Source organism: Abrus precatorius, unplaced genomic scaffold (assembly GCF_003935025.1).
Source record: "Abrus precatorius isolate BTA unplaced genomic scaffold, Abrus_2018 Scaffold7, whole genome shotgun sequence".
Classification (NCBI taxonomy): domain Eukaryota; kingdom Viridiplantae; phylum Streptophyta; class Magnoliopsida; order Fabales; family Fabaceae; genus Abrus; species Abrus precatorius.
This window is the reverse complement of record NW_020874417.1, coordinates 17,061,374-17,075,865: the sequence shown is the minus strand read 5'-3', so window position 1 is coordinate 17,075,865 and position 14,492 is coordinate 17,061,374. Positions and strand designations below refer to the sequence as shown.

General features: G+C 25.7%; 1 protein-coding gene across 1 annotated transcript; it reads left to right on the top strand.

Moving 5' to 3' along the window:
* The first annotated feature begins 9,629 nt into the window (after positions 1-9,629).
* LOC113870932 (inositol-3-phosphate synthase) lies at positions 9,630-14,087 on the top strand. The gene is made up of 10 exons (XM_027507502.1): positions 9,630-9,924; positions 10,015-10,083; positions 10,188-10,323; positions 11,932-12,179; positions 12,276-12,502; positions 12,593-12,708; positions 12,997-13,173; positions 13,262-13,450; positions 13,563-13,625; positions 13,745-14,087. The coding sequence occupies exons 1-10, from the start codon at positions 9,737-9,739 to the stop codon at positions 13,862-13,864; spliced, it is 1,533 nt and encodes a 510-aa protein (XP_027363303.1). The 5' UTR covers positions 9,630-9,736; the 3' UTR covers positions 13,865-14,087.
* Positions 14,088-14,492: the final 405 nt, after the last annotated feature.

Here is a 14,492-nt window from a genome sequence, read left to right as displayed (position 1 = left end):
ATAAATTCTTACAACAAATATAACATCATTTTTATTTATTACACAAGTTAATATTAACTATCTCCTAACTTCTATATTTTTTAACAATATTTAAATAATTACATTTTCATTTTAACATTCACACCAATATATTTACTAAATATTCATAAATTTTAACTATCTCTATTTATTTTACTAATTAAAAAATTATAATTTTAATAAAACATTAATAACAAAAAAACTCATAAAATATCTAAAATTTACTAACCTGGAGAAGAACAAGTCTCCGAAAGTTTAGAAACACTTCTGCACTTCAATTTGGATGCCCATCTGCATACATAACATACTAAACTTATGCTGGATTTTTGGGGGCAGCAGCAAGCGAGGGACTGGGGGTAATTAACAAGATTGTGTCACGTTTCATAATCCTATGATTTTGTTGAAAAGTGAGACGATTTATATGTGATTTCGTCCAATTTTAAGACGAAATTAACAAGATTGGCCACGTGTCAATATCCAGTGGTTTTGTCCAAAATTTAGACGAATTTAGCGAGATACGGATACATGTCAATATCCTACAATTTCGTCTTAGTTAGTGTTTCGTTCTACTCTTAGATGAAATAGTTAAATAAAAAAATAAAATTTAATTTCATCTGACTTTTATACGAAACTAATGCTGAGTTGGCAAAAATTTACTCCAAACAAAAAAATTGTTTTAATTTTAATTTATTTTGGTAATTTATTTTTAAAAATACATTATTTTAATCTTTTAGCCAAGTTTGTAGTCTCTTTTTAATATATATATTTTATATATATATATATATATATATATATATATATGGGGTAAGTCTTTTCAAATTTCTTAATCTAAACATGGTATTAAAAAAAAAAAAAGTGGTTTGAGTTTGTGGTCTGGGCAAAGAACATAAAGTTCCAAAAACACTTTAGAACTGTTTCCGTTGGTTAGTTTGAATACCCATGTGGTGGAGATTGGGTAGTTGGGTGAGGTTCTGCAGTTGGACAGTTGGGACAGTGTACGTGCGGACACAACGGGCGTTAAAGCATAACCATCGTCACGAGGAAATGGTTAATTTTTCGTATTTTGCATTTGCAGCCATTAGTTATTTCCTTACAATTATTCCATACATCTTATCCAACAGATTTTCTATGTCCCACCAGTATCTTCTTGTAGCCCCACCCCACGTTCGTCCTCCTCAATGTTTTTTTATTATAATTTTAATAAGTTTTTCTTATCTTAAATTGTTGGTTTACTTATTTATATTTTCTTCAAAAATATATTTAATACAATAAATTTTAAATATTTTAAAAAAATACAATTATAGCTATTTTTAAATTTTAAATGCTTATGATAACTGAAATTCAACAAAAAAAAATTGTCCTTACGTATTTTTTAAATATATATATATATATGTTATTTTAAAAAAAAATGGGTCGATAAAACTTAGTTCCTAAATGCATATATATGTAACTCCTTCTTCACGATAAAATTATATGTCACATATTCCTTTAAGATGGATTTTGTTATATTTTATCTTTAAAAATATCAAGAGACGAAAAAGATACTTATAAAAACATCTATTCATGAAAGATCATCGGTTGAATCTATATTTTAAAAATTAAATTAATTATTAAATATATAGGTAAAAATGTCCATTCACGATTTATTCGTCTAATTATAATTAAATCATGATCAAATTAAATATAATTATGTGTGTATAACATACTAAATATTGAATTATTAAAAATTATAAAAAGATAAATTATATTATTTTAAAAAAATTATATTTTATGGGCTAACAAGTTTATCAATAAAAAATTTAATAATAGATTTAAATATGAGCTCATTTTTTTCTCAAAAAATGTTTTGAATAAAAATAAATAAGTCTCAAATTAATATGATTAGTTGGTTCACACCGATTTTGATTGGTTTTATTTTATTTTTTAAGATTGAACTCATTACGGTACGAAGATAATAAAATTTTCTCAAGATTGCAGTGACTTCGTAAAAGGAATGTAACAAGTTTGTGAAGTATTTTATGTTAAGAGAATGAAAGGATGTAAACTTTGTTAAAAGAGGTTAAGGAATAAGGAAATAAAGAACGAGGTTCATAGTGCTTAAAGAAATTGTTAGATGATTTAATTGATGCATGTCATTGTGCTATGCAAAAATGTATAGTATATGAATGATTTTGAACCAAATGAAATAATAAGATATCCAAAATTTATCTAATTACTGTGACATTTATATAGAATATTTTGTGCAGTGCACTTAACGTGAGATAATTTGATAAATCAACGTTATATGCACTAAAGGTTTTAGTCATATGTATGATATAAGAAAATAAGGAATGGAATAAAGAAACGAGTAAAGAATAATGTTGAAGGGGAATATTGTAGGAAAGTGATATTCGGAATGATAAGCCTTTGAGTAAGATTCTAAAACTGCATGTTGACACTTTGAGGGGGTTAACCTTTTTATTAGACTCAACCCTCTTCAATAATATTTAACTATGAAGAAAAAAACTATTAGGTTAAATAGTTTTAATAAAGACAAAATTTAAACATTTTTTAAAAATATATTTTAGTATTATTTTATAATTAGTTAACATAATAATTTTATCTTAATAACTAGCATAAAATTTTAATGTTGATATATATTTCTTATGTGAATTACTAAGGTATATAAAACTCCTTTTTGATAGAAGAATATTGCCTAAAGTGCCTTAAGTACTGTATATAAAACTCCTAGTGTGGACCTCATAATTACACGGTGGGAAAATATTAAACATATTTTATTAAATATTATAAATTATTTAAAAATTATTAAATGATATTTGGATCTTTTATGATGACAATTAATTTTTTTTGTTTTTTAATATTTTTAATATTTTTAAAATAAATTTTTTTATTCCCATTTAAATTTTTTGTTTTATTTAATTGGAAATTTAAAAGCTCGCCATATAATTAATTACTACTTTCTCAAATATATTTTATTATCTTTGTTAAGAAAGTAACAGAGTCAACTATATATAAAATGTAAGACTAATAAATGAGAGATAACTTGATAAATTAGCATATTGCAAAAATATTCACAAACAAAAATATTAATAACATTTTTGAACATGTGTAGAATAACATTAAATAAAAAACAAAAATATAGATGAAGTAGAAATAAATTAAGCATTCGTATGGTAATAAAGAAGATAAAATGTTCATTATCTTTATTGTTTTATTTGTATATATGTTTATCAAATGGAATACTATAATTTTATTACATTAACTTATTCAATTTGTATCTTTTAATACTTGATAAATTTGAATTAAAAATATAAATGATAAGATAATATAATATATTTAATTATTTTTTAATATATATTAAGTATAGAAAAATAATGTCTTACTTTTATGACATCTTAATTTTATTTAACTATTGTATTATAATTTTTATTTTATGATATTTATCAAACAAGTCATAAATATTTGTTTTTAGGCTTAAGCACACTCAAATAGCAGTGATTAAAATATTTAACATAAATATCACTATAGCATGTTGATAATATAAGTCTATTTTATTAGTTTGTTATATTATATTTATCAGATTAAAACTTAAAAGTTATCAAAGGTGGGAGTTGGTTAGCTAAATCATGAAGAAGCATGATAAGATTATTGGTGGGCATGCAAAGTCGACCCACCCACGCCTTCTTGCTTAAACCTGCATGATAACAAGCTAACCTTTATAAACTCCAATTTAAACAGGAATGTTTTTAACAAACTTACATGTCTTTTTTACATATATATATTTTAAATTATAGGTATCTTTTAATATAGTTGAGCAGCAAAAATTTTTCTTCACGCAATTCTATTTGTTAAGATTTAAACTCAATATTACAAATTAAGTTAAAACAATTATTTATTATCATTTTAATTGCTTAATAACTTTTTCTCTTAATTTATAATAATTTAATTTTTAAAATTTTTTTTACAGGTTAATGGATTAGGTCAAAAACTTATATAACCTATTTAACCTACAAGTTATTTAAACCAACTCATACAGAGTCATAATTAAACAAGTCATGCAATTTTCAGCCTAACTGGTAAAATAATAAATTTTTGCAAATTAGCTTACATGACAAAACTCATATACTAAACTCCATGCGAGATATAATAAAAAATTCCTTTTCATCGATCGATATCCCTATATTATATACTTTTATTATTATTACAATTGTTATCACCATTATACCTATTTTATATTATTATTATTATCCACAATCATCACTGCCTATAATAATATTTTTTTACATGTAATTTATAGTGTCATTATTTGTAAAGTTATCTAATACACATTAAATATTAGATACGATAAGATTTAATTATTATTATTATTTATTTTATCTTTTTTTTTTAATTTTTTTTATTAACAAAGACCAAATAACAAAAATTCGTATAAACATAAAAATAATATAAATATTTTTTTTATTTTTTTTAGTATATGTGTATTTATATTAAATATATACATTTATTCTTTAATTTTGATTTAAAACATGATTAAAAAGTATTTATATTACTTAATTTAAGTTTTATTACAATATTTTATTTTTATAAAAAATAAATAATTTATTAAGATAAATAAATATAATCATATATCATAAATATATAAAATATTAAAAATATCTAGAATAATAAATGAAGGTAATTATCGGAAAAATTTAAAAAAATGAATATTAAATGACATTTAGCATAAAATGAAAGATGTATTATTTTAAGAGAAGAAGCTTGTACTCGATGATAGTGGTCTGGCGTAGAGGGGAAAAAAGGAAATGGTTATTTTTGAAAGAAAAATTATAATAATACACTATTTTTAACGCATTTATAAATTTTAATTATTAATTAAAAATATATGTGCCTAAAGCTCCTATTTTTTCGAATAGCAAATTTTCTTAATAATAAAAAACAAAGTTGATACGAATTTAAACGAACAGAGAAGTGATAGTATTTTATTCGTTAAATAAAACATAAAAAATAAGAAAAATCATAAAAATACTTTGATAAATTTTGGTATGAGAACTATTTGTAGCATTTAGTATTATTATCCTAAGTTGAAACTATGGCAGGAACGGAAAGAAAGAAGGGTTAAAAAGTGTGACCAAGGTGGAGGGTCCAACCTGTCATATTTGAGCAAGAGTCACCTTCCAAATTCCTTTCACCCAGTCCCATTCACGCCCATATTCACTTTGAACCACGTGTCCATACGCCACTTGTCAGACCCTGAGCGACAAACAATATACGAGCGTGTCTCCACGCGACCCTCAACCGAGCGTAGAGGCAGAGTAGTCCAAAACACATGTTACCGAGTCCACTAAAGGGTCGCGCTCAGTGGTTTTGTCTTTGTCTAAGTAACCTTCTTCGAGGCTCTTCTTTCAGTTTCACGTTTGAGGCCCACCCACTCTCCGCGACAAATTGCAACGCATACTTGGCTCTCCATTCTCCTGCCACGAGTATATACTTTCCAACTCTTCTTCATCTTTACTTTTTCTTTTTAAATTCCTCTCCATAATTATTTCGTACACACGTTTCTCTTTTTTTCTCTCCTTTTAGAGGCACCACCACACTCAATAATTATTCAATTAACACTTTCTTTTTATCATTTTTTTCATGATGATATGTGCATTCCAAACATTTCTAAGACTCTGTTTCTCAAAGTGAATATGACATTTCAATAATTGTCAAAAATTATGAAAAATCTTTTTATTTTATATTTGGAATTATAATTCAGAATATACTAAACATTCTTATCAAACTATATCAACAATAATTTTAATAAAAAATATTTTTTTATTTACAGACTAATACTCTTAAATCAACAGTTTGCATTTTTCAATATTTAATTAAGCTATTTATATATATTAACATAAATATGTTCAATTACATATGCTTGATTTTTTAAGTAAAAATTTGAGTTTAAATTTTGTGTATAAAAAAGTTCTGTTAACAGGACTAATTTTACAATATTATGAATATTCTTAGTTTGAGTAAAATTATTCGCTATAAAAAAAAAATATGTGGTCCAAAAAAATATTTATTAAACTGTGCTGCTCCCTTTTGTATCGTATTATGTCTCTTTCACTATCTTACTTTGTTTTAAAATATTTGTTACTTTAAAATCTTAAAAGTATTAACTTTTTTTTCAATAATTTTCATTTATTGGTGTTTTATCTAATAGATAAATAGGTTTACAATTACATCCTAATTCTTATAATAAAAGTTTTTTATTCAAAGAGAACCGTTTTATTATAGTAATCCCTGTAATCAATATATTTTTTAAAACTGACTATTACCTTAGGACAAATAACACGAGATATAGAAAGTGAAAATCTCTAAACAATAAATAACATTCACATTATTTAATTAAGATACATTGACTTTTCCTAATCATGTAAAAAAAGTAACTCTTTGTCTAATAAGAGGAGTCACTTTATTGTGATAGCTTGTATATTTAATAACTTATTAAATTATATATTTAGTATTTATCATTGATACTTATCTGTAAATTATTTTTTATATTTAAAAATATTACATTTTAATTATTATACAAGTTATTTACTATATTTTAATTTATTATACTAATGGTGAAAAATAAAATGTAATAAAATATTTTATACATAGACTAAAATATTTTTTATTTTAAGTATAAAGACTAAAATATAAATTTTTTAAATACATAAACTAAAAATATACATTTCTTTAAGTATAAATATTAATTTGTAAATATATCATATGTAAAAATAAAATATGTATTTTTAACTAACTTTAATTTTAAAATATTTAATGATATTAAATGTAATTAAAAAATATGCATTACAACCAACTTTTAATTTCACAATACTTGATTTTTATTAATAAAAATTTAATTTTATATTTTACTTTTTATTGTGTCTTTAAAAAAATTTTACTTGATTTTATATTCTACCTTTTTATATTTTAATTTTACCAATAATATAATTTAATGATTAATATTTTTCTTACTCTCTTTTACGTAAATGATTTGCTGAGTCTATCCCTCGTTTTAATATAATTAGGAAATATTTAAAACTATACACTGAAAGATTTAATAATTCAATAAAACATTTAGGGCATTTTTAGGCTTTAATTCATTTTTAATTTGTTAGTTTTAAATGTAGTCTTTTAATAACAATTATTTTTATTTTTACTTATGCAACATATACAGTTGCTACCTTCACCGTTTAAATCTTTTTGTCATAACAATTATTATTATTTTTCTCGCAGTCTTTACTATCATTGTTGCTTACACAATTATTTTGATTCCTACTAGTTAATAATTATGATTAATATCACTATTTTTCTCCAATTATCACATCGTGCAAGTGTGAAGGTAAAATATGAAATGATTTAAGCAATTTAAATATAAATTTACTTAAATTTAAAAGTATAAAACGTAAAATTTAACACTCAAAATTACAACTTTTAAATTAAAAGTTAAAATTGATAATCACTTTCAAGCAAAACTTGAACGTATTAAAACTTTTTAATTTAATGTCTTTATATATATATATATATATATATATATATACCACTGACAACGAATGAACGTTGGATGCATGAAACCTTTTCATGTGCATGGCCAAGGTGCTTTGCTAACGTCCAAAAAAAAGTTACAGATTATTAAGTATTTTTAGTATTATTTTGTTATTGAAATTTTTATTGCAATATTTTAAAATGATATGAAATATTTATTATTAAGATAAAATTTTAATTTTAATTAAACTATAATAAAAAATCATTTAAAATATTATATCTAACTTTTATCGTTAATACTTAACATTAAATATAGAATAGAGAAAATCTTGGTGCTTTTGAAATACTTTATTATAAGGAAGGAAAATAACCTATGCCTTTTCAGTTTATTTTAAAAGAGTTTTTAGTATAATTTAATAAAATAAAATAAAATTTTAATAGCAAAAAAATAAAATAAAATGTTCAATTTATTTTAATAAATTAAATTCATGCTATAATTTTTTGTGCAAAATAAATTTATTAAACAAATACTTAATTACGTGTCTCATCCAAATACACCTTAAATGTTAACTAAAGTTAGCGATTTAACTCTTATTATTTTCTGTTGAACCAAAACAAAATAAATGCTGTATTATTCTTAGCATTTCCTTTGTTATTTTCAATATACTAATTTACTAAGTAAAATTTAGAACAGTAAAATAAATAATAAATTTAATAATTAGCCCTAAAAATATTTAATATTTTAAAATATTTAATGAATATGTTAAATTTGTTTAATTAAATAGTATTTGTAGATACTAATTAATATTTTCTATAATAGTAATTGATTTGTCATTAAAAATTTAATTCAATCAAACAATTTTTTATTTTTCAATCAAGAAAAAATAATTATTTGTATTAACTGAAAAGGTAACATACAAGAAAATAGAAAGTAATGGTTTAAAACCCTCATACAGCATTGAATTAGTAAGATTGATATAAAATTCACTTAATATTGACGATTATATTTACAAGGAATGAATTTCCGGTATTAAAAATTTACATATAATAATAATGTGTAAAATGCTATGTCTATATCTTTTTCATAATATATGATCTTATTACCTATTCCCCAAAATTAATGATTAAAAATAATCAATTTTCTTTTATTGAAAAGTGTAATATTGTGTAGATTTGATATTAAAATAAATAAAATGATTATGAAAATTTGTAAACATTGAAAGCTTTATTATTTTACAAGATATTTAAATTTAAAGTTTTACTTTAATAAATTACATCAACTTTTAATGCCAAATTTAAACATATAACTTACCAAGATAAAATTCATATTTTAATTGAAAAATAATACTACAAAGTGAAAACATAAAATTCTACATTTATGTCTTGTCCCTTTTAAAAAAAAACTATGCAAGAATATAAATTTAAGCAATTATATTTGTATTTAATTTTTATACAATAATTTTCACACACAAAAGTGAAATAAAAAATATATGTAATTAAATAGATGGTATTGACTATTGAATTTTTAAGGTCACATATTTTTAATTGTTATATGTTATTTGTGAAGAATTACATCTATTTTAGATTAAGGGATACAAACAAATTTATTGTGAATTTGATTCACTCGAGCCAGTTGAGTTCCTTAACTTAAATTTACTTTCAAATTTTAACACACATTCGTTGCTTCAAAAGCTTTGGGTGATTTTGTTAAAACGTATTCATGTACCATTGCAAATGACCTGAGATGAATTAGAGAAGTGACTCGATTTAGAAATTTTTGAAATATCTTTCTCTATCTTTAAATGTGAATCCTGTGAAAAATGGTTTAATTAATTTTCCTATTATGTAATTATTTTTTTTATAAAAATTGGTATGATAAAAAAAAATGTAATCAATGATGTAATAAATAAATAAATAAATAAATTGAATGTAATGAGAAAAAAAATTTAATTTTGCGTTGTGAAATTACTGCTTGACAGGGTTGTTAAAAATTCTACAATTATTGTGTGGGCTTTGGACGGGCAGCCACTGATTTTGAGACACGTGCATTAGCACAGAATCGCAATTGGTCTATATATAGAAGTTGCTTCGGTTACGTGAAGCTGCACACACCAACCATTCTTCTCTGAAACGCTTTTCTATCTTGCTTTCTTACATCGTTGTTCCATTTCTCTTGAGTGATTTCCTAGAAGCAACAAAAATGTTCATCGAGAGTTTTAAGGTTGAGAGTCCTAATGTGAAGTACACAGAGACTGAGATTGAGTCTGTGTACAACTATGAAACCACTGAACTTGTTCACGAGAACAGGAATGGCACTTATCAGTGGGTTGTCAAGCCCAAGACTGTCAAATATGAATTTAAAACCAACATTCATGTCCCTAAATTAGGGTAAGATCTCGTGTCTTCCCTTTCCCATCCTTAAAAATTATTCTTTCTTGCTGTTTTATTAATATGGTTTTTTTGTTTGTTTATTAATAGGGTAATGCTTGTGGGGTGGGGTGGAAACAATGGTTCAACCCTCACTGGTGGTGTTATTGCTAACCGAGAGTGAGTTTCATTTCATCTTCTTCCTTACCATTATTTTGATTTTTGTTATTTGTGGTTATGGTAATGGCTATAAAATTTATGGGTGACCGTGTCATGAATCTCAGGGGCATTTCATGGGCAACAAAGGACAAGATTCAACAAGCCAATTACTTTGGGTCGCTGACCCAGGCATCAGCTATCAGAGTGGGGTCTTTCCAAGGAGAGGAAATCTATGCCCCATTCAAGAGCCTGCTTCCAATGGTATACAATCTCTCTGGTGGAATCAAGTCGTTTTCTTTTCTCTTTTTCTGTACTTTTAATTGAATATTTATGATTACAAAATTTTAAAATAGAAAAAGTTATACCTTCGATTCTTTTTTATAAAAAATATTACCTTTTTAGTAATTATAAAGAATTAAAACACACTTTAAAATAATACTATTAATTAAATAATGAAAAAGTATTACATACTATTAAATGTCTTCTTCGTTTTTATCTGTCTCTCTCTGAAAAAAATTGTCCTTTTTAGTCGGCTGCTTTAAAAGTTTAAGAATTTTTTTTTCGTGATACCCTTTACTCTTCACAAAATTATTAATTATTTTATGCTTTTATCTTAAGATGGATAATTAATTATTTTACAGTTTAAATAATTAATGAAGCCAAATTATTAAATCTTTTTATAACGCGCACATTAATTTATAAAATATATTTTATTTTTAATATTAAGAGTTAATAATAGATAAAAAAAATTTAAAGAAAGTGTAGACCGATTGTTTTTTAATGTCATTTTGAATATATTTTTTATTTTTTAGTTTTTCACCATCAACTTTATTAGCGAAATTCATAAAACTAAACTCAGATATCAGAAGGAACTATGGTGCTATGTTTTAATTAAAAAAATTATCTTAGTAATTTATATATTAAAAGATGACAAATTACTAAGATAAAATTTTAATTTTGATTAGATAATTTTTTTAAGGCTCTCTTAAATTGTGCATAAAATTAATAATAATAATAATACAATTTTAAAATAGAAGCCTGGAAAGGTACAGCAAAATTGAACCCTTTTACGATCCAGCCCACATTTCTTTTTTAAAAAGTTTTTTTTTCCTTTGTCCCGTGTGTTTAATTGCTTGAGGAATGATTCTTTTTAAGGAAAAAGTCTCACAGAAAGGTTCACAAAGTAAGATGTGGGTCACGGAGAAGAGAAAAAAGATAATGATGATGTGAGATGAATAATGCCAAGTTTTTTAATATTTTGATATTCAATAAATAAGTATTAAATGAGTTGCATTTTAATATTTTAAAACATAAAAATATGTAATAAATAATCTAGACGAATGTAATTTATACAATCTGACAAACATTAACAAACCACCACTCAAATTCATTTATTTTTAATATTGTTATAGTATGAATTATATTATTCTTACATATATATATTTTTTAATATTTTATTTTCAATCTTTTTTTTTATCACATCACTTTTTTTTTTCATTTTCCCTATTTCTCTCTTAGTTCTAGAAAAGAGCTACATAAATAAAATTTCACTTATAACATGAAGTTATCGTTTAAGTCTCATTATATTTAATATTTGTCCCTATTATCTATTGTTTCTTTTTTTACATCATGACTAGAGATATTATCTTGTTCCAACTACTTAAAAGTTCCGATTTATTAAAAGAAAAATTCTCTGGGTTCGTCACTGAATCTCCTCCATTTAATTATTAAAATAATCACTCAAAAACAATAAAGGGAGTCTACAATTATTCTGAATTGAACAGATTAATTAGATGTTAAAAAGTAAACATGCATGTTATGAATATGATCGAGAATATTGCTGAGTAATTCTGACTAAAATTTTTGCAGGTTAACCCTGATGACATTGTGTTTGGTGGGTGGGATATCAGTAACATGAACCTGGCTGATGCAATGGGGAGAGCTAAGGTGTTTGACATCGACCTGCAGAAACAGTTGAGGCCTTACATGGAATCCATGGTTCCACTCCCCGGAATCTATGACCCTGATTTCATTGCTGCCAACCAAGGAGACCGCGCCAACAACGTCATCAAGGGCACAAAGAAAGAACAAGTTCAACAAATCATTAAAGACATAAAGTAAGTCCAACGTTGATCCATATATAGTAGGTACCACCTTATTGAGTTTGAAACTTACCGAATCTGTTATCTTATATATGTGTTTTATTAATATAGGGAGTTTAAGGAAAGCAATAAGGTTGACAAGGTGGTTGTCCTATGGACAGCCAACACAGAGAGGTACAGCAACATAGTTGTGGGACTAAACGACACCATGGAAAACCTCTTGGCTTCCTTGGACAGGAACGAGGCTGAGATTTCTCCTTCCACCTTGTTTGCCATTGCTTGCGTTTTGGAAAATATTCCTTTCATCAACGGAAGCCCCCAGAACACCTTTGTCCCAGGTTTATTATTTTCTCAATTGTGTCCCTTGTTTTAATTTTTTATTTATGCAAAATAATTAAATTGGTGAACTTTGGTTGTGTTTTCATCAGGGCTTATTGACCTTGCCATCAAGAGGAACAGTTTGATCGGAGGAGATGACTTCAAGAGTGGACAGACCAAAATGAAATCTGTGCTGGTGGATTTCCTTGTGGGGGCGGGTATCAAGGTACTTTTTTAGTTTTTTAAACGTAAAGTAATTAATATCACCAGTGATACCTTTATTAATGATTTAAGATACAATATTATGAATTTATTTAAATTATCCCACATGATAAATAACTTTATTTTAAGTGGTTAAAATATTAAAATACTTATTAAAAATATATTTACTTTTTATAGATAAATTTTTATTTATTCACTTAAGATGAAGTAAAGATAAGTGTTATATATGATGTAGAAAATAAAAAGGAATATTAAATTGATGTTATATAATTGTCTCTGTGATGCCTGACAGCCAACATCAATAGTGAGTTACAACCATCTGGGAAACAACGATGGTATGAATCTTTCAGCTCCTCAAACTTTCCGCTCGAAGGAAATCTCAAAGAGCAACGTTGTTGACGACATGGTCAATAGCAATGCCATTCTCTATGAGCCTGGCGAACATCCAGACCATGTCGTTGTTATTAAGGTAATATATTTTATTTTTATTTCACTTTCTCTCTTTCCATACGTTGTTTATAATAATTACTTGACTCTTTGATTTGTTGGTTTTGCAGTATGTGCCTTACGTGGGGGACAGCAAGAGGGCCATGGATGAATACACTTCAGAGATATTCATGGGTGGAAAGAGCACAATCGTGTTGCACAACACATGTGAGGATTCACTGTTAGCTGCCCCTATTATCTTAGACTTGGTCCTTCTTGCTGAGCTCAGTGCTCGTATCCAGTTTAAGGCTGAGCACGAGGTCTGTTATCTGTTGCTTAATTATTTCATTTCTTCAAATATTGATGTCCAAGAACACTCTTTTGCTATTCTCAACTTAATTTCTAATGCATAAAACATGATTGTTTTAACAGGGCAAGTTTCACTCATTCCACCCGGTTGCAACCATCCTCAGTTACCTGACCAAGGCCCCACTTGTAAGTTGATTCATTATTGTTCAATGATTTTTCACATTTTTTACTCTCATGTTCTACATTATATATAAATTTCTTGAAGGTTCCATGACTAATAATTAATTTGGGGGCAACAATTACAGGTTCCACCAGGCACACCAGTGGTGAATGCATTGTCAAAGCAGCGTGCTATGCTGGAGAACATCCTGAGAGCTTGTGTTGGATTGGCTCCTGAGAACAACATGATCATGGAGTACAAGTAAAGCACGGAAATGAGTAACGCGGTTTGGGATGATGAGTTGAATGTGCCGAAACCTTATCCCGTGCCCCTCTTTTCTGTAATATATTTTATTAATATGTTTGCTGGCAATATGAAATTTAAAGATCCAATGATCTGTCTGTGTATTCCCGCCCAGTTATTTGAGAGCAGGACATCTATTTATGTAAAATAATAGTACTAAGTTATCTAAAAGTGTTTTGTGCTTATTTCACGTTTCTCTTCCTTCTAGTTTTCACCAGTAGACGATGTAACTTTATGAAATGTTAAAGACCATATGTTAAATTAAAGTAAAATTGATTTCAATTGAAAATATTTGTAACTAAAAAAAGAAAAATTTACTGATATCACTAAACACATGGATTAACCAATAAAAGTTACTTTGTGAATTATTATTTAGAGTTAATGACAAATATTTTATTTATCTTTAGAGGGGAAGATTTGAGATTATCTCCTAATATAGGATTGGATGTTCCCCATTATTATGGCAAGCTTCTATCATTATAATGTTACATTGTACCTATCCAAGAATTTTAGTAAATCATCTGAAGATCAATTTCGTTATCCCGTTTTCAACTTGTCTCGTTTGGTCCAATCAAATTGGTACACTTAAT